General features: G+C 36.3%; 1 protein-coding gene across 2 annotated transcripts in view; it reads right to left on the reverse strand.

Annotated features, from left to right (window-relative positions):
- The window catches only part of CC2D2A (coiled-coil and C2 domain containing 2A), a 56,308-nt gene that overhangs the window by 23,576 nt on the left and 6,424 nt on the right, over positions 1-26,308 (reverse strand). For both annotated transcript variants that reach the window (XM_017806341.1, XM_017806414.1), the window contains exons 3-19: positions 22,624-22,712; positions 22,016-22,117; positions 20,147-20,248; positions 19,160-19,336; positions 18,836-18,986; positions 17,663-17,799; positions 16,319-16,450; positions 14,176-14,385; positions 12,140-12,240; positions 9,160-9,300; positions 8,587-8,743; positions 8,259-8,491; positions 7,155-7,332; positions 5,809-5,965; positions 4,530-4,677; positions 2,187-2,325; positions 1,226-1,429 (exon numbers count right to left, since the gene is read on the reverse strand). In XM_017806341.1, coding sequence (XP_017661830.1) covers positions 1,226-1,429; positions 2,187-2,325; positions 4,530-4,677; positions 5,809-5,965; positions 7,155-7,332; positions 8,259-8,491; positions 8,587-8,743; positions 9,160-9,300; positions 12,140-12,240; positions 14,176-14,385; positions 16,319-16,450; positions 17,663-17,799; positions 18,836-18,986; positions 19,160-19,336; positions 20,147-20,248; positions 22,016-22,117; positions 22,624-22,712 — 2,558 coding nt within the window. The remainder of the gene's footprint in view (positions 1-1,225; positions 1,430-2,186; positions 2,326-4,529; positions 4,678-5,808; positions 5,966-7,154; positions 7,333-8,258; positions 8,492-8,586; positions 8,744-9,159; positions 9,301-12,139; positions 12,241-14,175; positions 14,386-16,318; positions 16,451-17,662; positions 17,800-18,835; positions 18,987-19,159; positions 19,337-20,146; positions 20,249-22,015; positions 22,118-22,623; positions 22,713-26,308) is intronic.

Consider the following 26,308-nt stretch of genomic DNA (forward strand, 5'->3'; position numbering starts at 1 on the left):
TTCATGTAGTGCTGGCAACAGTTCCACCACTTTAGTGGAAAGCAGGACCAGATGACCTCCAGATAATATTTTCCAAATAGTATTTCCATGATTCTATGAATTTTCATACTTCTTTGCCAAATAGCTAGTAAACCAACTAGGAACAATACCACTTTAAACTTAGTTTTGAAGATCACATCATATAAAATGAATCTAGAATGGGCAATCATGACTTCATCCAATTAATACTTAATGAAAGAAAAAAACCCACAAAAAGAATTCTTAAACTGTGGTTTTTGAACTTTGAATGATAACATGAAAGAATAAAATTAGTCCATAAAATCAACTGGATCAGAAATGTACAGCAAAGATGTACGTTAAAGATGCACATCTTCAAATAAAACATACAAAACTAATCTAAAATTTAAAAAGTAAAAATATTTATTGTAAAGACCAAGACACGATTGAATAATAAATATTTTTTAAAATATATATAATTCAATAGAAAAGGAAGAAAGAATTTTTTTCATATAAATTCATATAAGAAGAAGTAGGGATGAAATAGCAGTGCCAGAATCTGAGATGATTCTGCTCCTATTAAGGCAATGAGCACAGTCAAATGCTCCTTAGCTACATAAACTGCTAAAGAACAAAAGAATGCATGACTTAACACTAATAATGGAATTGAGATAAAAATAATTGAAGTATGACCCAAATAAAAAAATGCACACATTGCATTTCAGTAAGGTAATTAACAGACAGGCAAGGATGGGGTAAGCTAATTGGAGCAATGTACTAAAACAGAAATATCTGTAACACAGACTATGGTAAAACATAAAAAGGTTTTCATTCTTGCTAGTCATTGCTTCCAACAGTCTCCACAAAAAGGGCTCAAAAGCTAATAAGCCTAAGCCTGAATTATCTCTGCATTACCTTTTAAATCTGAAATCCTTTTGAAAAAAAAGTCTCTTACCTTTAACAAAAACTATCTTAGAACATTTGTGTCTACCGCAGTTTTTCTGTTTTATTTTCCTTTTCACACAGTGAACAACTGCCTCGGAAAGAAGCTATCTTAATTAGATTAAAATACCACTAGAAAAGACTGAAGGAATAAAATTCTCATTTTTTTTCATGGTCAGCATAGCTCTATATTCTTTAAAAGGATCATTTGACTTAATTGAACTGTTATTACTGCAATATTATTAGCATTAAAACTAGAAAAGAAATATTTCAGATAACATACTACCTGGAAGATTTTCTCACTGATTTCTCGTTCATGTAAAGGGACTTGCTTATAGTTTCGGAACTCTGCCACCTCCCCGCTTCTGAGCCGCAACAGTCGGAATCTCTTTGATCTATTGAACTCCTCATCAGAAACAAAATTAAATTCTTGCTGCAACTGTTCCAACCTGAAGAAATCAGGAACCTGTGCCTCTCCGCTTGTAGCAACCTAAATTAGTAAAGAAATTAAAAATTTTTCATAGAACTTTTGTAAGTAAGTCTTACCTGCAGATTTCAAGGATGCTCATTTTAAGCAAAAGCAATCGAGATGGATCACACAGACTGAAACACCGAGTGTTTTAAAGTAGGGTTTTACTGAGCAAAGTATGTAAGATTAGATACTGTAGAATACAATAAAATTCTATTTCCCTGTATCATAAACAAAAGATTAGAGTATGAAAACTGTGACGTGACAGAATGATCTAGGGAGCTGTACTGTAAAGACAATCCATTTACACAACTTCAGACACCTAAATAGCTCTGCAATGTGTTGTTTAGAAAAGTTGAAGCTTCTACAACACACTAGATCTCTTGGTGCAATTGTTACTAATGAGCAACTTCCTATTTAGTACCATACAAGTAGGCTGGGAATTCCCCTGTGCTTTAAGGAAACAACAAACTCAAAATCTGCATTTTGTTTTTAATTTATAAATTAGTCAGTGTGTGCATTTCTTTATATCTATTTTTTGCCACTCCTGAATGGATTATTGAATCATACTCATTAATACATAAACAACCCACTACTAAATGGACTCATAAATCACATTTTTAGTAGACATTTTGCTTCTTAACACTCACACAAATATGCCCATCACAAATTCAAATGCTGGTACCACCCTGGCATGCATGCAGATTGTCTGGGGAGGTACTGGTGACTAGGAGTTTCACAGCTCCATTAGCCCTACAGCTCTGAAAATACCACTTACCATGATCAGCTGCATCAGAGCTGCATTGTTTGGGTCATTTGGATCAAGTTTTGCTTCCGCTGCCCACTTAGCTAGTTTCTTCATATCAGTTAAGCCCGAGGTGCCAATGGATGCAATAGCATCAATATTTTTTAAAGCACTAGAAAGACAGAATTGGCAGAACTTACATCTAAAACACATATGATTTAGCAATATAAAAGGAGTATTTAAAACAATCTTAGAAAAAATCAAAAAGCTCCCCGCAACCTGAACAGTAAATTCCAGTACACAATTCTTAGCTGCAGCTATGCAACTGAGGGAATGATCAATTGCAAAGCCAAGTAAAAGGGAAATATGAGGGAACCAGAGGAAGAGAACTTTTATACAATGTAATAAGGTGCTTACTGATACATTTATGATATACCTATGCTATTCCATGTTGCTGCTTACTAGCAAGTAAGAAGGTAAATTGCCTCACAGCATGAAAGTTAACATAAAAGCTTTGACAAAGAACTGGGATGTACAGTCCTTGCTTGCACTGTATCTTAGCTCCTGTCTTTGACCTGTCTCTGGGATGGTGCTCCCAGACCCACATTATAGCCCTTGTCTCTGCCCCTCCCTGCTGTTTCTGGATAGACCCTGTGGCCTGATTCATCCCCCTGCCATATGTGGGACTACTGCTAGCACTCTGCTCCACCTGTCATGTCCAGACTGCATGCAGGCTGGCAAAGACACTGCCTGTGCTTGGGAAACCCTTGCAACCTTCTCTCTTGTGGTGCAGCCCAGCTTTTGGTCCTCCCTGTAACTACGAGTCCCACCACCACTCCCTATCCTTTGGATGCTCCTGCTCAGTTTCTTGGGATTCACAGGAGGCAAGGAAGTATGGTAAGTAGTCTGGAGACCATATGTACACTGACATGCTCACCAGGCTTCAGGCACCTTCTCACAGAAGCCATCTCTGAAGCCCCACTGCTACCCAAACCTTGCCACATAAATCCAACACCCCAGGACATGGAAACACCACAGGAGTGAATGTTGCCCCTTTTCCTGTTAGGGGTGCTAATTTGAGTCTTTGTTCTCTATTGACTCGAGTATTTTCAAGAACTTATGGGTCTTTCTTTTAGAATCAGCCAAATATCCAGCAGTTACTGCAGCAGCAGGTAAAGTGGTAACATCAAGGTTATCTTTAGGCACTGATCTTGAACACATGCACACAGAATCACAGTTGTGCTGAAAAGCTCATGGGCAGCAAAAAGTAACCTTACGTCATGAAAATCTTGTCTCCGACTTTCCCAACAGACAATGGAAAGTCACAGAGAACTGTTCATCTGCAGAAGGTGATTCAAAGAAGAGTGTTTTACAGCTAACTTCCTTTTGTAATTCTTCAATTTTCCATTTACTACAGTGATTAGTCTCCAGAGTTTAAAGTTAGCCTTTGAGAATCCACCTTTTTGTTTAAATCTCACGCTATTCTAGTCTCACTGAAGTCAGCAGGTTACCAACAAGCTGACCAGCAAAATACTTGAGTGGCTGCAGCTTTGGTCAAATATAGTAACAGAGTGATTTGTAGGCCAGTGCCTAGCCTCGAAATAAATAAAAATCCAACACAAACTAATCAGCTGGCAGAAATAATTGCTCAGTATTAATAAGTATAGGGCAGTGAAGGTACCTGAGAACATTACAAAAGCAGACTTTGTGTATCATCTCCTTGACTTTATGGAATTATATAAAAGCAACAAAATGGACAAATAATCTACAATATCCAACTTGGAGCCACAGGGCAAATTATACTGTTTTGAATGGAATAATATACTCATTTCTGCAGTTCCACACGCTTCTCATGAAGAAAAATCATGGAATAGTATTATCTTGGAGTGATTTGACAGATGACAATTTTCCACTGATAAATTCACCAACAGAGTCAACCCCCCATACTAACTTCTACTGCTTTCATAGCATAATTTTTATCATTAATGACAGAAAAGGCAGTTAAAGCATGTGTCCAAACAGCATCTCCAAATGCACTTTAGATAAGAAAGAGCTGGAGTCTCTGTTCTTAGCAAAATGATTACAGGAAGGTTCCTTGACAATATATTCACTTCCTATTAGAAAATCATAAAATTGAATTAATCGGTTTGAGTTTAATGCTACCTACAAAAAATATGCTAAAAGGTAAAATTTCTACCTAAAATCTATTAACCAAAAACGTGTGCCCTAAGATATCTGCAGGGGGTTACAGGGCAAAGGAAAACTTCCAAACTTATGGAAAAAGATTATGTAAATTCTTGATTATGAAAGTCTATTTCTCTTTAACACTAGTATAATCAGTTTCCCATGAATCACTAAAAATTCATATCATATTACCTTGGAATGCCTGTGTTTTGCTGAGATATTGGAGGAATTAAGGGGATTCCTTTTTCTCCAACTGCCCAAGAGACACTATTGGATACTTTCCCAGAGGTCATTAGAGTCATTTTGTTGCTGCCATCAGCTTCAAAGGAAAAGGACACACCTATCAAGGGAGAAAAATCCAAAGTAGTATATTTATGCATTCAAACACAGTGTCTAAACATTTTTAAAAATATTTCCTGGAAATGAGCAGCCAAATAACCTGTGCCTTTATATAAATGGGTTAATGTGAAGCAATTCTGCTGCATGCTGTGGGGAAGAACTCTGCTCTAATAAAGAGAAATAAGTGAAAGATTCCATTACATCTACAGAAAGGCATTCCATTTGCATTGGAAGGAAAGGCTAAGCCTTGAAAGCTATGCCAAAACCTCTTTTTTTTTTCCCCCCACAGATGCACACCACTTAATACTTCTGGTAGTTTTCAGATTCAGCATACTGTTATTAACAAAACAGAAATTCAGAGTCAAAAGTATTATGTATGACTGAAAAGTCAGTCCTAAAGCTTTGTGACACACAGTTGTAGAGATGGTCATCACAGTCAATGGCATTTACACATACATTTGCTGTACCAATTTTTTTACCACATTTCTTTCTTCCTCAGCTTTTTACCTATTCTGCTCTAGTTTTATCTGTATTTCATATATAGCGAATTTAAGCAACTCATTCATCTCACAATGCTGTTCAAACTTTTATATAAACTTGAAAGTTCCATATGCTACTACGTAGGCTTCTTGTTTCCCTTTTTCCTATCTTTCCCTTGGCTTATCTTTCTAAAGTCCCAGGGATAAGGTGTGTGCAGGTTGTCAGCCAAGCAAATAGGAAGATAAAAAATTACTCTGCATATACACTTCTACAGACAGTTCTTCGCTGATTTAAAACATCAAAATCATTGGAGCTACAATAATTAGTATGTGCTTGCTCTGCAGTATCAGAGTCCTGATTACTTAAATGCTCAAAAAGATCCAAACATCTTTTACAGCTAGTAAAGCTCCATTAATACTACAAGCCAAATAATAAACACACACATTTTTACTGTACAGAGCTTAAAATTAGTGAGAGATAAAAATTCCACGGCAAATTTCAGTAATAAGGATCGTGACTACTATATAAGATCCAGTTACAGAAGCTGTAAGTGCTTTTAAAAGAATTTACTCTGAAACATTCTCCAACCTCTTACTGCTACATAGTTTCAGCAAATGAGAAACACTGAAGTGAGGAAGACAAGACTCCCTACCACTCCCAACTCCTTCGTGGTCCAACATCACACGCTGATTGCTGCTGAACTCTATTTCTTCCAGAGGAGTGCTGCCTGTCAGAACTGCAGTCTCAGGAACAGGTATGAATACCTCAGCCAACAAAGTGCTACTGCTCATACCCATTGTTTCATAAATCTAGAAAAAACGCAGTGACAGACATAGTGAAAAATTTACGTGAGTATACAATGAAAACATATTTGTTTTCATTTGGACAAAAAGTTTTACTATGACTTAAGCATGAAATAAATAATTTAAGGTAACTGTATTAATTTACCTCCTAAAATATCCAATTAGCAGACATTTCAGCTACCAGCAGCTAACTTGATCTGAACTCTTCTTAAAAGTATATCCTTTTCACCTTTCTAATGCACCTGAGAACAGTATGACAAACTCTAGGCTTTAAAGAGCATCATTGTACAATATGCAACTGCTTGTGACAGTTGCTGGCATTAGAGGAAGATTCTGAAGGGACTCTGCCTCAGTAATTCTCCCTTTCCACAAAAGGCAGGGTATGGCACACAGTCCCCATTCTGGCAGCACTGCAGGCTGCTTCCCTCTTTCCTGGTCAGCTGCAGGCTTAGACTGATGTAAGTGATTTCTGCATTCAGATGTTTTTAATCCAAGAAGATGGTATTCCTTTTCCTTTTTAATTGATATAAAACTGAAATTAAATAAATGGAGCAGACAAGGGGTATAGGCTCTCCCCTGAACTACCAGTGGTTACCTAACTGGAGGAGTCATCTAACAGAAGAAGCAGGATCCTGATTCTGGTTCCCCCTAAAAATACCTTGTATTAATTCTGAAAAGTACTCAGGTGAATAATTTATTAATTCATACTTGGTACGAGGGTGGTTGTGGTTTGACTTAACTGCACTGCTGATCAAGTCAAGTGCAGTTATGGACATTATCAGCAATGACTTTTTTTTTTCTTATCCCCCTCCAGTAAACATTATGATGGTTTTACTGTGTGGACAATGATGTTTTAAGAAGACCACTATAGCAATTTTATCTGCAACACTAATTTTCTAAAACTAAGAGGCTGACCCACTAACATACTTAATCACATTCCAATTATTTAATTTCTCCCAAGCAACCCACAGTCATGTTCTATACATACAGAAAGCAGAAGAATGAAAAATGTAGCAGCAACATTAAAAGTTTGTGACTGGAGAAGCAAAGAAGGAGCATAAGACTGATGATTGACAAAAGGTCTTTTACAGGTTTTTTACTCTTTATGACACTACCATAGAGCAAAACACAAGCATTAGAGGAGTAATTACATTTCGTATCATCTTTTTAAAAGTTACCACGATAAATCATCTACCTGTAGTTTCAAACTCTCTGGCCAATTGATTATTTGTAAATTGAAAATCTGTCCAAAATGAACTCTAAAATCAGAACTTATTGGTCGGGTAACAGTCCTTGACACTTCTTTGGAGTTGAAAAGGACTTTTATAAATGCTGAGCGTTTCTTCACATCTTCCCGTCGCAAAACTTCTGCTCTGTAAATATGTCAAACAAGCTGTTATATAATTTTTAATAACATTTTTATTATTTGTTTATTTTTAATAATAAACTGATTTCTCACAAGGAAACAGAACCCACCTAAATAAGGATGGTATTCTTCCAAAAAGGTCACTACACAGGACTGACTTTAAAATATTATTTAACTGTTGTTTTATCTTCTCAGGAATACAAAATGATTTAAAGATGAACAAGTAAAATTTTGGGTCTACTAAAGCTACCTTCATATAAAAGAAGTTATTTAGGAAAAAAAATTCTCTTCTACTCCTTTCCTCCAAAGCACAACAAATTATATCAAATTGAGTTAAGATATTGAAGTTTTTAATCACTGGGAGTAGAACAGCCAAGCAGTATTCCCTGATGAAGCTATTTACCAAATAAGTACAAAACAAAGCAGTTTTCACATTACTGAAATTTGTAGTAACTGTATGTGAAATTGTGTCTGTAAATGTGGAAACTAACATAAAACAGGTAGATTTATTTATTTATTTTATCCACAGTGAAATCTCTGGTTTACTACACAATTTCTTTATTTTCCCCTTGTTGACTACAGCACAGACCTGGTGTAAAGGACTAGCTAGTGAGAGCAGTTCTGACTGAAGTGACCTAGACTCTACACTGAAAACAACTTCTTGATATCTACACCACTGTTCTATGCAGATGCTCAAGGAACATCAGAAGGTTCAAATGGAATGTGCAGACATGCATTCTCTAAGTCCACTGTATACAAGGTTACATATGACTTGAAAACAAATTAAGTTATATCAGCTTCAGAAGCAGAAGTTTCATCACTAGGCTAAATAGAATGGTGAGCTCATGCTTCTGAAGTCGTATAAACAGCCAATTAACAAACAGCAGCAGAAAATCATAAACAAGGTAATTTGCAGGCCAACATTTATCTTACCGAGGGCACTCCTCAGTTGGAGTTACGTTTCCTGAGAGGACCAGCTCAGGAATTAGAACAGGCTCTCCAGGTTTCCTTCTGCAGCTGTCAGCTTTTTCTCTAACCTGCTGCTCTATTTCCAGTCTACTGGCCGTTTTAGGTGGGATGGGTTTTATACGTTCCTCATCAAAATCATAATCTTCTGATTCTTCATCTTCATTAATGTCTTTTTTCTTTTTTTTCTTCTTGGACTTCTGCGTATAAAAATAATAATGTTCTTACTGAACTTGTTTCCTAACACATTTAGTAATAATTTTATTCTTTGTGAAACTGAATGATTTAAACAAACCTGCATCTTCTTCCAGGACTTCCAGTCTTGTAGCTCAGTTTTATACTCCTCCATTTTCTTTTCATATTCTTCCATATATTCTTCTAGTAATTCCTTTATCTCAGCCTGAATTTCTGCTTCATATGCTTTCTCATCTGATTGCTGATCAACCTCTTCCCTTCAAAACAACAACTATTAACATGTTTCATAAAATAACATAAGGGCTACAGTTAAGCCTGTAATAGATAATAGAAATCTACTTCTCCATGAATTGATTTCATTATATCAAAGGTGTATTCTCTTTAAAAATATTAGCATAGATAGTCTAGGAGTTGATAGCAGATAGTTATTACACAGAACTAATATAATTACTCTTTCTTTACTCATTTCCTTTCTGTTACAGTAATTACTTGTTATTTTAACCTTCCCTCTTCCCTAAACTCAAAAAGAACAGTGGCAGGCTCAAACAGTGCCAGACACTACTCAAAGTCTTACTTCACCCTTCATATCAGAATTGTAAGTTCCCAAATTAATTAATCTTATTGCAATTCCACTGCTAGCAAATGAAGCACAAAAAGTGTTATCAAAACATACTTCCTCAAATAAAGTTTCATGGGTGTGTTAGTGAACTTCTGAAAGTCACGGAGGGATTTCATTTGTTTCCAAACTTTGATAATGGTCTTAAGCAACATTCTGTCTTTTTCTTGTTCAGCATCACGAAGTCTTCTGGTTTCTCTAGAAATATACATACACAGCACCAAATCAATCAGAATTGTCTAACTCAGTGGAACAGATAAAAAACTTTGGATACCAGAAGCCAAGGGATGTGGGTTTCAATTTGACTGATGGTTGCAGTGGTTTAAATCCAAGGAGCATAAAACTCAGACTTGAAGATGGCAGGATTTGATTTCCTTCTGTACTCCAGTCTCTTGCATTTTGAACAATCTGATTTCAATTAAGTTCATTCTCTAGAGATCTCAAAGTTTTCGGAAACGCTTATTACAGCTGCACGTAATTAAAAATATTTTAAAGTCAATTCATGTAAACAACAGCCCAGGAAACCTACACTGCTGCTAGGGAGTAGTGCTTATTACATGCACACATTACAAAAGATGTTTTAAACTTCATGTGCTTCTAGCTCCAGTAAAAAGGACTTGCAGAGATGAAGTAATGCAGTAATATAAGTTCTCTGAAAGCCCTACAAGGTTCTTAAAAGAAACAAAATTAACATGGCCCTTTTCTGTCTCAGTACTGGTATTTCACATTTCCATCCTCTAATCTGTTTGTAAAAGAGCTATTCATTAGCACTTTTAATGACCAACACACACCTCCCATGGAAATGTGCATGCAGCACAAACACAAGCTGTTTCCAGTACTATCTTTGTAGATAAACATGTCTAGTAAAAATCATGTCATTTAAAAAAAAAGATTACTACTTGTATTATTACCACACATTACTACTTGTATTATTCAGAGAATGTGGAAGACTGAAGCTGAGTTAAGAGATGAGAGAAGAAATACACAACGCCTCATTTAAAAGGATAAGCAAATTTAGCCAAAATAAGTAACAAAAGAAATACAGACTTTTCAGAAAGCAATATGAGTAATTTCTCCACTTCATTAGCTAGCAGTTTGAATATTACTATCCATGCAGCTTAACAACCTTTTCCTTTTTTGTCTACCAGATGAAGCTAGAAGATGAAACTTAAAGACATGAGGAAAATACGGGTCAGTAATTACACCTATCTAATGTATTGGATTTGGAAGCAGGACCTTTCAGTAGAGAATCACATCTGCTAAAACACATCACCCACAAGAACCTGAATCACAGAATTGGCAGCATACACTGTCTTCCTCCTTCAGAAAACAAGGACAGTAGGACTGAATTTTCAGAACTTTTCTGTATTCAGACAACATTTCTTCCTCAAACCAATGGAAATCTACAGCTTTGATCTTCAGACAGCAAAGTGCAGACATCTGTTATGTTATTGGAAGGTGGAGGAAACAATTAGATTATTTTCCACGCTACCATGGTCTCTTCATCTCTATAATTTCTCATGAATGTATTACACTGACCATCAGGAGAATGCAAGGTTAAAAGAGAGACAAGGCAGATCTGATGTTTTTACCAAAATATGTGGTCCAAGCTAGTATTAAACACCCTGAGAGTAAAAATTCCTGAGCCCAACTGAGCTTCATAAGTGTAACGGTTTCCAACAATAGAGCTGTAGCCAGAAAGAAAAGCTACAGTTTTTCTTTATGATATGAGAAGCCCTAGAACAATACCAGCCAAGCTCATCTAATGTTAATCAGGCACAAGTGATCTCACTGATTTGAGCAGAGTTTCTCCAGATTCGTAATAGCATGACACTGAACTAAAGCGCTCAAGACCTAGAAAAACACCTAAGATACCCAGAAAAAATATTTTATCTAATTAGAAATTAACATCAAACAAGCCTCAAGGTTGGTGCCAAAATCCAAGAACCTTGTTCCCACAGTGAATATCCTCATTACCATTCCCCCACCTTCCCTGGTGAGAGCTCCTGTCTCCGAGGTACTGTATGGTAACTGCACACCTCCTGCTCCCAGTCCTCTAGCAGATGTGTTAAGAAGATACTAAAAAAAGTTACTCTATTTTCAACAGAAGGAAGTCTTTGTCCCTCAGTATAAAATACTACATTATAGACTACTTCATGCCCTGTACAGGTACAAGACAGTGTACTTGAAGAATGAAAACCTGAAGCAGCAATTCCTAATCTAAGAGGAGTGTGTGGATGTGTAAGTGTAAGCAGTCAAGGCTGCAAGTAGAATTGTTATTAATTTTTTTAATGCTTTGTTATCATGTGACTCACTATATCAATCTAAACTTCTGTTTCTTTAAATTAATACATTATTGACTACTTTAAGATAGGTGAAAACTTTCAGATTTTTATTATTTACTAGTTAAAAGGCTGTTCAACATGGATCTCCAAAATAACTTCTTTTTTATCATATTGCTTACACTCACAGTTCATCACTATCCTTCTGCCAGAAATAATAGAAACTATCACTACCAAGCCAAAAACTGTAATATATTTTTACTAGCCAGCTATTGTCCAAGAACAATAACTGTAATCTTGTAAAACAAAATTCTACCATTTTATTTGTATTAGCCCACTAGCAAAAACAGGGCAAAATATCTAAGAATGGGAAGCAAGTCAAGAATACTTGTGTAATGAGGAAGAGGATGGAAAAAACATCATGTTCAAAAAATCATGTTATCCAGCTGAGGTTTACCAAAACTTTATTTTATTTAAATTTTAATTGTACAAAACACACCACTAAATAGTTACTAAGTAATTAATAAAAGGTAATCAAATTAGACCACTTTTGAACTAAAATTTCAGCCTAAACTGTATTTTCTTCATATTTTTTTATGCAACTTATCAGTGAGACCTCTTAAATCCTCAAAATTATTCTAGAGGTATTTACAGCAGAATTTAAAAGTCTAACATGAGTCATATTCTGTAACAACACGTAAAGGAAAAAAGGAATACAGTTTTAAAAAGAAATGATTTAACAGATTCATACCTACCTGACCTCCATTTTGTATTCAGATATGCTCTGTTGTGCCACAGGAACACCATCACCAGCACCTTCTATACTACATTGCACAGCATTCCTCAAAGCATGCAGCTTAAACAAGCAAACAAACAATTAACAGATGGCTTAATGAGGCATACAGTCTAATGTACCTTGACATGAAAGAGCTAGTTAGTACATGACAGAAAACTCTGAACTGTCTTGATTCTGTAATTATAGGGCTTTGCCATGATTCTTCAACATGCAATTCTAATTAGGATCCTGGATGTATCAGGGAGATTTACGGACCCTGATCACTGCGACAGATCTAATCAAGGAGAAAAAAAACTGATCTAGGGATTATTCTGAAAGGTCAGGATCAAAGAGGTAGGGGGGAAAAATTGAGTCTGAGAAAAGAACCACCTTTCACAAAAGTCTTTTTTGGGACTAGGAAGGGCCACTAAAGGCAATCCTAGAAAATCACAGAATCATAGAATCATTAAAGTTAGAAAAGAATTCCAATATCATTGAGTTCAGTCTTTGACCAAACACACCCATTGTAAACTAAACCATAGCACTAAGTACCACATCCAGCCATTTCCTGAACACTTCCAGGGATGGTGATCCCAACACTTCCCTTGGCAGCCCATTCCAATGCTTAACTACCCTTTCAGTGAAGAAATTCTGTCTGATGTCCAGCCTGAACCTCCTCTGGCACAACCTGTGGCTATGTCCTCTTGTCCTGTCACTAGCGGCCTGGGAGAAGAGGCTGACACCCCCCTGGCTACAACCTCCTTTCAGGTAGTTGTAGAGAGTGAGAAGGTCCCCCTTGAGCCTCCTCTTCTCCAGGCTAAATAATCCTTGAAAGGAGGTTGAAGTTAGATGGATATGCTGCTCTTTTCTCTCAAGTAACAAGTGATAGGACAACAGTAAATGTCCTTAAGTTCCAGGGGAGGTGTAGATTGGATGGTAGAAAAAATTTCTTCACTGAGAGGGTTGCCAAGCACTGGAACAGGCTGCCCAGGGAAGTGGATGAATCACCATCCCTGGAGGGATTTTAAAAGATGTGTAGATGTGGCATTTGGGGACATGGTTTAGTGGTGGACTTGGCAGTGGTTGGACTCAATGATCTTAGAGGTCTTTTCCAACCTCACTGATTCTGTGATTCTGTAGGTTCCTGTAAAGCAGGCATGGAGAAACCAAATGTCTCATTTCACAGAGAACTAAGGCATATCCTTCAAAAATAATGACAGGCCAAAATATATCAAGGAATTATTTTGAGACACCACACGAAATATCTTTCCAACATTAGAACTATAACCTAATGCTTTTTATAAAAATTCAGAAGTATCTGTATACCACCTACTGACCCTCATATTACACTAAAAATGATCTTGTATATAATGATGATTTTTCCCTTTTAGTAGCTCTTTAGGGTAGAAAATCATAATCACCTTGAAATTATGGAAATTTGAATTTAATAATTCAAATCTAATATCCATCTAATTTTTAACAGACAAGTATTCTTGTGTGCCCTGATGACATTAGAATTGTACTAACAATGCCTAGTGTACAAATTTGCACCAGAGAAGACCACTACCATTACTTCCAATGTACAGATGGAGGAAGAGTGGTGGTATGCAGAGGATAAGCAGCCCCAGCCAAGCTCATCCAGCAAGTCAGTAACGGAGCCAGGAACAGAAGAGTCTACATTCAGCCTCAGGTTTTGCCATGCCACAAGAGTGACACAGTAAACTACTGTCTTTTGCTGTCTCCCTGCCAGAGCAGCTGTACTGTAATATCTTATCTGGAAAACATTTTGGCTACTCTAAGGCTACTCTATGTAAATGTTATTATATTCCTTTTGCCTCAGAGTTAATTTGAATCTGAAGATCAAAGAAATTCATGATCTTAAAAATGCAATTCTCCATTGAACACACAACAACCTCAGTCAAGTATTTAGGTTTTTTTAGCTTCTGACAAATTCAGCTTTTACCTTAAACTGTCACATCATTATCTCAATAAGGTAGGATGACAGACCAGAAATACCTTGTCTGTGAGAAGTTTGGTAAGATTCTTCTGTTTTCTTGCTAAATACTGATCATATAACTGAGCCAGTTTAGCTGCTAACACATGCTCACGGCTAAAGCAGGGATGATGTGTGAATATCAGTCCAGAAATATCAATATCCAATTGAAATAGCCCCTGAAAATCTCCAGGTCCAACAAAATACTGATTGGCAGATGTCATTTTAATTGCCTGAAAGAAAAAAATTAAAAATGGATTTACAAACTCTGATAACACTATCTTTCAAAGAGTTTCTGTGTCAGAAAATGACCCATTTAGCACTGCCTACATTTAACTACTGAGTCTTAACCTCCTGCTTTATTGATAAGTGCGTGGCACAAAACCACCACAGGTATTCTACACAATAGAATTTTTATAGCCCATATAAGGCTGAGATAAGAAGTCATCTCCCCATACTGAAGGTTTTGCTAAGCAATGAAGACAACGACAGTGAATTAGAAAAAGAAAAACCCGCTAGTTCTCTTATTATCCATCTGTTTAGTATGGCTTTATTTCCTCTTAGAACTCAGCTCTCAGAGAACAGCTCTCCTTGTAGACCATTTGGAATCTGCAGATTAGGAAATATGTTATTGCCTTCCCTATTCTAACACCAGGAACATTCAGACTAATAAAGTCCAATAAAAGCTTTCAGCAACAAAGTGTAAAAAGTTTGCTTTAACCCACTGCAACAGAAAGACATTCATGAGTTACATCCTCAAGTTACTGAAAGCAGTAACTGAAAGCTGGAACACTACTTCCAGCCTGACTACTGCTGCTTCCTTCTTAGAATCCTTCAGAAGAGGTTCATCAGAGATATTCTGGTACCATAAAAAATAAAGTATGTAGTGTTCGTTGCAGTCCCTTTCTGAGTATGGGAAAAGGAGGGATTAAGAGGGTAATTTAGGTGTTGCAAAGCTCTTTAACAGGACTGATATAAATGGCTATGAAATACATTTAAGTCCACCTGATCCTCCCACATTCAGTTTCTCACCAAAATGTTTGATTTGATGTAATCTGTCAGAAAAATGACAGCTTGGAATTCCTTATGCTTTAACTATTTCTCTGCCCAGAAAGGACCCCTAAGCTCAGTGTCTTACTTACCACAGTGATTTGGATATTTACATGTCACTGTTCACATAAACACGGTGTTCTCGAAACATAAGTTCTCTTGGCCTATCTTTACAAGATCTAAGCAGTAAACTTTTCCTGCCTGCAGAAACACCCTGCATAGATTAGTGGTACTGGATGCATCCTGTGACTTGCGTATTTATAACCAGCATCAATTAAAGGGCCACATTTAAGTCTTTATCAACAGCAACAGTCAGAAACACTCGTGTGTCCCAAAAGAGTAATATACTTTGAAGCCTTAAAAGTCAGTTTTTCCAAGAGGGTAATAAGAGTGCTAACAAGCAGAACAATTAAAGCTTGCTGAATCATTTTAATTGAAACTTATTTTGATTTGTACTGATTGCACATTGCAACTGCTGTTTGCCAGGGTAGGTATGCTGTTATTGAGGGAAAAACAGTAACAGAAAAACCTGCAAACAAAACAAAGCAACCAAACAAGAAAAACAACAAAGAAAAAAAACCAACACAAACCTACAACCCCCCAAATATATCTGAACTGATGCTACATAACTCAAAATAAGTTGCTGTCTATATGGGTGAACTGCATATAAAGACTTAATAAGGAGGAGTTTAATCACTGTAAAATAACCATCCTGCACACGCTCTTCAATTATTTCTCTTCAGCTGCTGATGACCAAGTCTGTCTATTAGGTCCTACCTCGAGGAGGTTTACAAATACACTAATATAGGAACCACCCTACTCTGTCATGAGAATATCCAAGGGTGCCTCACAGAGACCTTAGTGACTGTCATGGACCGATGCTTTTGTATTTCAACCAGTACTATCAGCTTAACTCTTCATTCTTTGGTATGCATTTTTCCAGAATAAAACAGGTGGAATATACTTGAAAATGTAGAGCACATTTAAAGAACAGTTGTGGAAAAGCAGTCAACAGTCATAGTTCTTAGTACAAAACCCTTCAGGTCACCAGGGCTTCTGGTGCAGAAGAACTGAGATATTGGGTCATATATTTCCACATATATGAAATATGCCTACCTTTCTATAAACTGTTTCAAGTTCTGGTGCAATGCCTTCTTCAAGAGAAAATATTGGAGGCCTAGTAGGAGACTGTTTAATTGGATTAGGCAATGCTAAGATTTTGCCATCGTCACCAAACCACTCTTTCCCCTACAAAGAAAAACATAATTTTATTTTGTTTCTTACTTTTTACACAAATTACTTGCAAAATTATAATTCTTGTCAAAAAAATACAGAATAAAAGGTACTATGAACTGTTGGTGCCTGAAATAACCAAAACTTTCCTAAGACACCAAAATGAAATCTTCAAATATATCATAGGTAAGTTTTGAAATCAAAAGACCAAGGAGTTGCTCAAAATTTAGGTATACTGACTTTTTCCTTCCAACATTCAGTGTTACAGATTTGAAAGGAAAAAAAAAATCAACATCTACACCACTTACTTAAATGTTACTTTCTTAAATCACTAAAACTGAAATAATTGTACGTCTTGTTTTACACAAGAGCTAAATGGAAGTTCAGGTAATTTATCAAAGTATCTCTCAAATCATCTAGTCCACTACTTAAACAGCATCTATGAAAGCAGATGAGGTAAGTATCTTACACACCAGTTGTATTCATGGCTTCACATGTTGAACATTGTTCTAATTCATCCCTCTGTTCTCATTACCTGGATTCAAATACAGCTTAAACCAGCACAGCTGCACAAAGATGCTGCTCTGCCCTCTTATTTCCACCCCTGGTTTAAGCTGACCATAGAACCAAATGCTGATGTTGAACCCATGACATAAACAGAAAACTAACTGGGTTGAAGGTGGCCAATTGAAAATTTTAGATCCAAATACTCCCAGTCTGATTCAGAAAATTATCTCTGCTATCCCACAAAGAATACACAGAATCATAAAAGAATATAAAGAGCAGCTGCTGCATAGGAGCTTAAATCTGTACTAAACTATACACACCTTACTGTGTATAGGAGAATATAGCAGGACAAAATATATGCAAGCCACTTTCCCAAGTGTTCCTGCAAGACATTCTTAAAAATCTGAAAGGATTCTACAACCTTTCCAGATAATTTATACCAATATTTGATTATCCTTACAGTCTGATCAGTGATCTGTTCCCCAGCAGGCAACAAGCAGAACCAGGAAAAGATACCAATAAGACCCAGTGTTGTTCTCTGACAATTGGGTTGCACTAAGAACACACTCCTACAAAAATCTGTATTTCCCGATATCTGATGCTGCTAAACATTTTAAAGATGAAAGCCCCATATTAGCATGACCATCCACTTATCTAACTATAACAAAATAAAATACTGGTAAATAAAAAAAGACAACTAAGAAAGTAGCAGTGACTTACCTGCTCCTGTCTGAGTATTCTGTTTTCTAAAATATTTTGATTAGACTGTGATACAAAGGGCCTTTCTCCTGTATAAAGACCTTCATCCTCAAGGTACCTGGGCTGCATATTTTCAGGCATCTTCTCAGAAACAGGCACTAATAAGAAATTAAAGGGAAAACCATGCAAAATATCTTACAACTGTAATTCTAGTTTGTTAATTCTCTAGGAGCCTATGCAGTTCTTAAAATGAATGGCACTGCATGTTAAACACGCTGTCAGAAATATTTTCCTACACAGGAAATAAAATATAACCAAAATATGTCCTTTTCTTAAAAAATACTGAGCCCATACACACAGTGAAATAATCTTGAAACAGGGAGGGATTATACTGAGGATTACAATAAATTATTCCCTAACTCAGAACACAGTGGATCACACTGGAAGCAGTCAGAACTAAGCTACAAGACACAAAAAGACAGAGGCACCCAATGCCAAATATTTTGACATTGCATTGCAAGCTGTACCAACACTGCTCTGGTACAGACCACTGAGAGACTCGTTTCTGTTTCTTCCAGTTCAAACATTAAATAGCAAGTGATATTATAAAGCAATTTTTTAGGGCTTTGCAGTTCTACGGGAATAAGGCAAAAAGGTCATAGACATGATCAGTGTTGACTGTTTCCAATTCACAAAATCGCATTTTGTGAAAAGGGCCCCTTGAATCACATGTTACTTACATGACTCCTGACAAACTTGCCACACAGAAAAAATTGCAGATGTAGCCAAGCGAATAAATAGTGTAAGTTATAATGCACAGTGCATGAGCCACCTCAGTTCCTAAATGTGTGTGCCCAGTAACCTGCTGCATATGTTCAACAACGGAACAGCTAAACCCCAGTGGAAGAAGAGCCAGGATCTTGCATTTCCTTATAGGCAGTACTAAGATAATTACCCCAGAGCAACTGATGTGCCCTGTGAGTGTACCAGCTGATGACCCACTGAGGTGTGCATGCTTCTAGTTAATCCTTCTGTCAGACCTTTTCAGACTTGACTGGGTGATCAGTGTCAGAGAGTCCCAATTAAGTATCTCTCTACTGCCAGACACAGTTGATACAAAAGTTATTCAGCAGATTAAAGAATGCCATGCTATGCAAAATCCAGGAGCAAAATGGATAAGCACAATCTTCATACCTGTTAGCATGCTGGGAATGAAGAGAAATTCTTTTTCCCTTTTCAGCTGTTCAGAGTAGTTTTCACACTCAGCAGGTTTCATTACTACAAAATCTTCATCTGTCCGCCCCATGAATAAATCCTCATCTTTAATGAGGTGGACGTCTTCATCCTATAGGTTGTGCAAACATCTCTATTAGTTCATCTGTTTCTTAAGAGAGTTTCTTGAGAAAGTATACTTTCAGAATTTTTAAGGAAACAAAAGCTGCCATTTTGTATTAGACTATTAAAATTAATTCAAGAAGTCTGAATAAAAATATGAACAATTTTTCCTATAGTTCAGACCGTTTCATCCTCCTCTTGTTCATCTTCATGGGTTTCTACACATTCCCCTTCTGCCTCATCTTCTTCATTTAATCCATTCCTTTTCCTGGCTCCAGATTTCATATTCTCTCGTCCAGCATCAAAATTGAAGGTAAAGAAATTATATGCTTCCTCCTCAGAAGGAAAATCATTCTGAAACTAAGAAAAGAAAACAAAGATATTTTAATACGGCATTTATAAGAAAATTAGGGCAAGTGAATAATTTTTTCCATTAGGAATACAAAACAGCAGCATGTATAAAAACTTGTCACAGGATAGTAATTATTTTATATCAAACAGAACTCACCCAAATGCTGCAGCTAACTGAAATTTGTAAATCATACATGATACTTTCTCTATTGCTATACTATAATTTCACTGAATGTTTCTTGCAATGTTTTATTAAAAAGGTTTAATTTTAACACGTTTATGGTTTTAAACATAAACAATTTGTGAATCACAAAATGCCAAAGTTTAAATTCTGGCCATAAGGCAGATATCCAGGTGAATGATATGAAGAGAAATTTCTAATGGCTTTTTGCCTCTGAAGGACCCAGGACCCTTTAGCTTTAGGATGAATCCTCTAACAAAAGAATTAACAGTGTTTTGTTGCTAATAAATACCAACATACTAATCTGCAAAATGCTTTAACTGCCAACCAGTGGCATTCAATAAAAAGGATTTAAACAGAAGAAACATTTTTCCTCCAAGCTCCAGTATTTGTGTCCAGATGGATTTACTTGAACTTTTTTTTAATCAAATGACCCAAAGCCATTCTTACATTTGATGAAGGTTCCCTTTATATACTTCAATTGTTGGCATACACTGTTTGTGAAATTTTTAATTAAATAACATTCTCTCCAATGCATAAGACTGAATTCTGTCTGCTTTTTCAAACAGAACCATGAAGCCATACAGTGTTTAAATGAAATTAATATGGGTTATTGAAATGAAGGAATTGGTACTTACTGTTGACTTGTGCTTAAGCTTTTTTACAGAATCACGAAACTTTACTTTTGGTGGTAAGTGGGTTTCATCCTCTCGCATCTCCCTAAATTTATCATTATCAGACTGCATAAAAATATATACATAAGTTTTAGCACATATTTACTGAACCATAAAAAATACAAACAGTTGAACACAGTTATTGCATTTTTACAGAAAAAAAATAACAAAAGAGAAACACAGTCACTGTGGTAACAAACTGATTTTATATTTATTTTAAAAGGGTACATCCAACTATTACTTAATTCCTTTGGGTGAAGAAACAGACTGCAGAGTATCAAGAAATGGTTCATTGCCTAAATAACAACTTACTGTCTTCACTGCTGATGGGATCATTGTTTCTGCACTCCTGAACACAAGCAGCCATGTGCTGATCTCCAAAGGGGGAGAAATGGGACAACAATGGCAAATCTTTCCCTCTGCAAATGAGGGGCTGGCAGACAGCCCAGGCCAGGTAACAGTGGCAGGGGTGCTGCTGGCAGGCACTGCTGCCCAGGGAATGGAATTAAGGAGCCTCTCAGACAAACTCTGCTGCAACCAGGAAAACCCTCTTCGGTATTATTCAGAAAAGGTGGCATCCATTGCTTGGGTGCTGAAATAAAGACTTGATTATTTGTTTTATTCTCTCTCAAACAACTATTGCTATGCTACTCTCAAACTGCATGGGGGACATCCCCCTGCCTTTTCAAGAAAGGCAGTAGCATGGTTATCCATTCCCAGTTTTCTGAAGCTGTACCTGTCCCTACACGCAGATCACTGTAAACGTCACTGGTTCTGAGGTTGCTTCAGCAAGTTCATTTAAGTGCTTCAAAATGATTTTCACCAAGTTCAGCCAACGTAAACACATCTACCACTCTATCTGTGGCCTGAATCGTTAGATTAAAGGAAGACTCTTCTCAAGCTTACAACTATTCCACCTAAACTTCAAAATAATTATTGCAAAAAGAAAATCTCCAACTCTGTCAATCTGATGGCCACTTGTTTAACAACAAAACAATATCTCAATTGTGAGTAAATAAGTACAGGAATCAAAATCAACACATGGAAGGTTTCAGATATTCTTTATATAAAATTAATAACCAACTCTAATAAGGGTATCACTTCTGCATTTTCCTAATACAAATGTATTAAAACAGTACTACGTAACTGAAAGCTGTAACAATTACATATTATAAGATAACACTGCCAAAAATCTACCCTCAACCTATATGAAAAGGTAATTCTCCCCAAGACAAGTAATTTAGCCAGGCTAATTCATGTTGTTTGGAATTCCAGATAAAAGCATTACTGCTACATGCTTTTATTTCCTGGGCATACACATTCTTTGGAACACATTTTCTACAGGCAAGCAATCTCTTTGTGAATTTTGAAGAATATGAGTGCAAATTCTGCACAGACAGAGCCTTTCTTATTTTTTAATATAAAAATCATTTTCTAATGTAAAATAGTAACAAGGAAATCCAATACAGCACAATGATATAAAGCTAATATCCAGCATTTAGCAATTACACTGTGCAAATTTATATAAATCTGTAAGTAAATGTATGTATGTAATACAGTGGTCTTTTCTGTTACAGTAAATTTTAAATACTTCAAGGCATCTAAAGTAACAGAAGTTATGAACCTTTAAATGACAGAAGTTTCACATGTCAACTACAATGAAAGCAAATTATTACTGTTAAATACGTACATTGAAAACAATAATCAGAAAGGCTCCTTCCTGTCTACTAATTCAAACAGTAGTATAATTTTGATCAATGAAATTGATCTTCGAGACTGTAGTCTTTGATTTATTTCATGTTTCACACAGCAAGACACAATGCACTTTCTTACCACTTTATCCAGTCTGACTTCTGGGTTTCTTCCTCTGACGCCTTTTAAACGCCTTGGTTGTGGACTAGGGTATTCTTGGGATAAAGTAATTTCAGCTTTTGACTAAGCAAAAAAATAAAAAAAATGCTTAGCTATAACAGAAATAGAATAAGATCAAAGCTACAATAATTCCCAGGAACTCAACAACTTATTCATGTTTGTGTTAGGGACAGAATCTTTTATATATAATCAGCTTAAGTGATTTTACAGACCTAGATATTAATACCCCATATTAAACTGCACAGTAAACTTACAAAGAAATCCACTGATTTCAAAATAGTGTCAGAAATTTTTTGACAAAAAACACAGATGGATCTTCTAATGATTGTATCATTTGAATTATAAAACAATACATCGTATGTTATTACAAACAAATTAAATATAAACTCTAGAAAAAAATACAGCAATACAGAAAACTACTGTACCGATGAACTTAGTATTATTTTGGCATTAGAAATCAAAAAGCAGATATCCCAACTCAGATTCACATAGCACAAAGCAAGTGAAATGAAGTGAGTGGTACTTATAAGACTGAGGTCAACCAAACAGGACTTCTGAAGAATTCTCACCTTTGCTGCTTTTAGTTTCTCTCTCATTCGCTGTCTAACAGAAAGCTCTGCAATACCTGTCCTTGATGTAGAAGGAACAGGTGGCAACTCTGAAACAAAGAAGACATGGCAACATGTTTAATTAAGTATTTCCTGAAAGAAACGTATGTTAAATAAAACCATCTATACCATACATAATCCCATGTTCCAACAGAAAGAACTTGCATGAGAAAACGTGAATGAATGAAGCATTTTTTGGAATTCAGTCCTTACAGACTATCACTTAAATGCCTTTAACTGTGATGGATCTACCTTTCATTATATACTATAAACCACCTTAAGTAAAGCATAGTCACACTTCTTTTCTATTAAAAACACATAAAAGAATTTCCTGGCATTTTACAAGCTGTTAGTCAGAGCTGTCTCATCTAATTTTGAATGGTGATGTGCTATAAAACCCGAAACAGCATCATCAGGTAACTTCCCATTTCACACACAAGCTAGTAAGGCCATATTTAAACATATTTAAACAACCTGAGCAGACTCAAGCCCAAGGGTCCTAATGAGATGCTGCCATCAGTGCGGACAGAGCTGGTCAATGTTACCTGAAGGTTGCCCTCAATTATCTTTAAAAGATCATGGTGATGATCAAGGGCAGTTCCTGAGGATCACTTCCGTCTTCAAGGAGGGAAATCTGGGGAACTACAGGCTGATCAGCCTCACCTTGATGCCCAAGAAGGTGATGGAGCAAATAATCCTACAAACCATTGTCAAATATGCTAAGACGAAAACTCGGAGTCATCAGCATGGATTTACAAAGGGGATAAACCTCTACCTGGATTAGTGGATGAAGGGAAAGTGGTGGATGTTTTTTATCACTGGTTCCTGCAACATTCTTATAGAGAAAGTAATGAAATATGCACCATGTACGTGGGTGGACTGAAAACTGGCTGAACTGTGAGGCTCAAAGGGTTGTGTAGTGTCCAGCTAGAGGCCATCACTAGAACTGTACCCCTGGGGCTGTTTTCAAACAAACAAACAAAAAAATTGCACATCCCACCCTCCAACCCAAAGAATTCATCAAAACTCTACATCCTTTAGGATCAAGTACTCTCTGCTGATCCTGTGAAACATAAAATTCTAAGTTTTAAATCAGTGGCATATGAGATTTTTTGGTAGGCAGTAAATATCATTTTGGACACTGACTTGGGCAATCATGGTTATGGAAAAGGAGAATTACTTCTTGTTGCAGTTTTTGAATTGCTGCTCCCAAAAGAGCCCAGGCTTTTCCTCCATCATTAAAACTGAATGTGATTTTTGATAACCAAACTTATCAGGGCCTCCTTTTCCTCTGAAGGACTGATGGCATTCCTTCCCCTTATCTTCCATGTATCAAATCCTTCTAGATTAAGATTTCTTCACATAGATTCAGTAACTATTAGTAAGGTGATCCTGTACCCTACTACATTCCCTGATACCTAAATAAAAAGAATGAATAATTATCCACTTGTTTACAGGGAAGCTTCATTCTTGTGGTCAGATATACAAAGAAGTGGACACCTACAACTCATCCTCTCACACAAACACAAATGAAAAACATTTTAAATTTACAATGTAAATGAGATTCTATGTGTAAGCAAATGGCAATACTTCTTCCAGTTTTATGTATTAAACACAATTATGGTTGACTTCTGCACAGTATTTTGAGAATGTGCCCATCTCCTTCTCTGGGATTGCACTACAACTGTACAAGACTTATGGCTATCCTCTTCATAAAATCTTCCAAAATATTTTTAGTTGAAAAAATATTTTATATACTTAATAGCTTGGAAAGTCACCACTTAAGTACTTTTCTTTTTGAAAGATCTAAATAATTTCTTCATTTTTCAAACTAATCCTAGCTACATAATTATCTCCCCATCTGCACCAACTGCTTGAGTCATACTGGAGCCCTGGAGTTCACCTGGACATTCTCAGGAGCTTACTGAAACTTCAACTGATACATGTAACATGTAATATTAACTTTTTAAAGAGAAATTATTTACATCCCTTCTTATACATGGAATTGTCTTTTTTTTTTTCTTTTTAACTTTTGTAAGTGGTTTTTATTTCCAGGAGGAAATCCATTGGTCCACACAGAACACACTGGCCCTTTAACTGGAACAACTCTAAGATGATTATCAGGAGAAAACTGCAGCTCTTTTTGCACACGTGCTTTGTGGAGGCTTTTTTTCTTTAATTTTTAATCTGGGAACACATAACATTCTAGTTAAATAAGTTTTTCTAGTTATCACCAAGTACAAAATTACATTACCTGTCCGTTCCTTGAGCCAAATACTGATTGTTCTTTGCCCTTATGAAAGAACATCGCTCGCCAAGGTCTTAAGTAAAGGGCGATTTCAGGTTCATATAAGGCATTAAATTCACAAAAGGGAGATAAAACAGCAAAGGGTAAGGGTTTAGGAGTGGTAATGTCACACAACATATATCACATTATGGCTGATTCAATATTACTCCAAGAGCTTTACTGGCAGCAGAAAATACCATATGTTGAATATACAACTTAAACATTTAAAGGCTACCTACTATGCCAAAGTGCAATCTAATTTCCAGGATAACCTTAGTCCGCTGTCATTTAGAAAAAAATACATTAAGATAAACCCCACTACTGCTGATTCTACTTAGAAACATCAAAAGACTTTGGAGAATCCTAATCTTTCCAAATTACACAATTTACTGCCTGTATTTGTAAAAAAGAAACATTCATTTTATTTGGAAACTTTCAAAAGAATGAACAAGGCCCAAAGCTCACTAGCATGAGACATGGAAAAGCAAGGATCCCATAACCACTTCCTTTCCAAGAGGAACAGCAGAGACAGAAACAAGCAAGTACTCAATAGAGACACTAAGAGACAACGCACAGAAAAACCTATTTGCATTTTGTCTTTTCTAGCAAGGAATGCAGAATGAGTAAGAACTGAGTAAGAATTACTGACAAAAACGGAGAACAAGATGTAGACAAATATTTATCAGACTGAGCTAATTAAAAAACATCAAGGTAGAGTATCCAATAATGAACTGGCTGCAGCAAAGCCAGAACTGTCAGTGATTCCAAGAAATGATGGAGAACAGATAAGTTCCAAACTCCCAGGCAAGTCTCTTTTTTAAGAAAGAGCAAGCTGCAGAAGCATAAACAATTCAGTCTAAATTCAACCCTACAAAAAATACTCAGTCTATTTGTAAATACTTAAAAGATGGTAAAATAATAAGCAACAGAAGGCCTAGATTAGCCAGGATTAAAGCCTATCAAGACAATTTAATGTTCTTCAAAGAATATTCTACTCATTTTTATGAATATCAGAAAAATCATACATCTCAACTTTTGAGCCTGCTATCTAGGAAGTGCCTTTCAGTAGGAAATATTTTGATGAAATGACAGGGTGGATGAGGGGAAGAGGGCACATACAAGTCATTGGCAAATCACAAGTAAAGAGATAAGCAAGTAACAGTTCATAAATTCAAACCCCCTACTGAGCAGGAATTTTCAGGATCTGCCTCAATCTAATGCCTTTAGAACATTTATTAATGGTTTGAATGGTGGAGTAATGTTTATCTGTGTATAAAACATGCAGGCTAGAACTCTCAGAAGTCACATTTGCTCGAAGATTGCATTTGAAAAGTTTTTGGAATTGAGAACAAACTTCAA

Source organism: Lepidothrix coronata, unplaced genomic scaffold (assembly GCF_001604755.1).
Source record: "Lepidothrix coronata isolate B3197 unplaced genomic scaffold, Lepidothrix_coronata-1.0 Scaffold0, whole genome shotgun sequence".
NCBI lineage: Eukaryota > Metazoa > Chordata > Aves > Passeriformes > Pipridae > Lepidothrix > Lepidothrix coronata.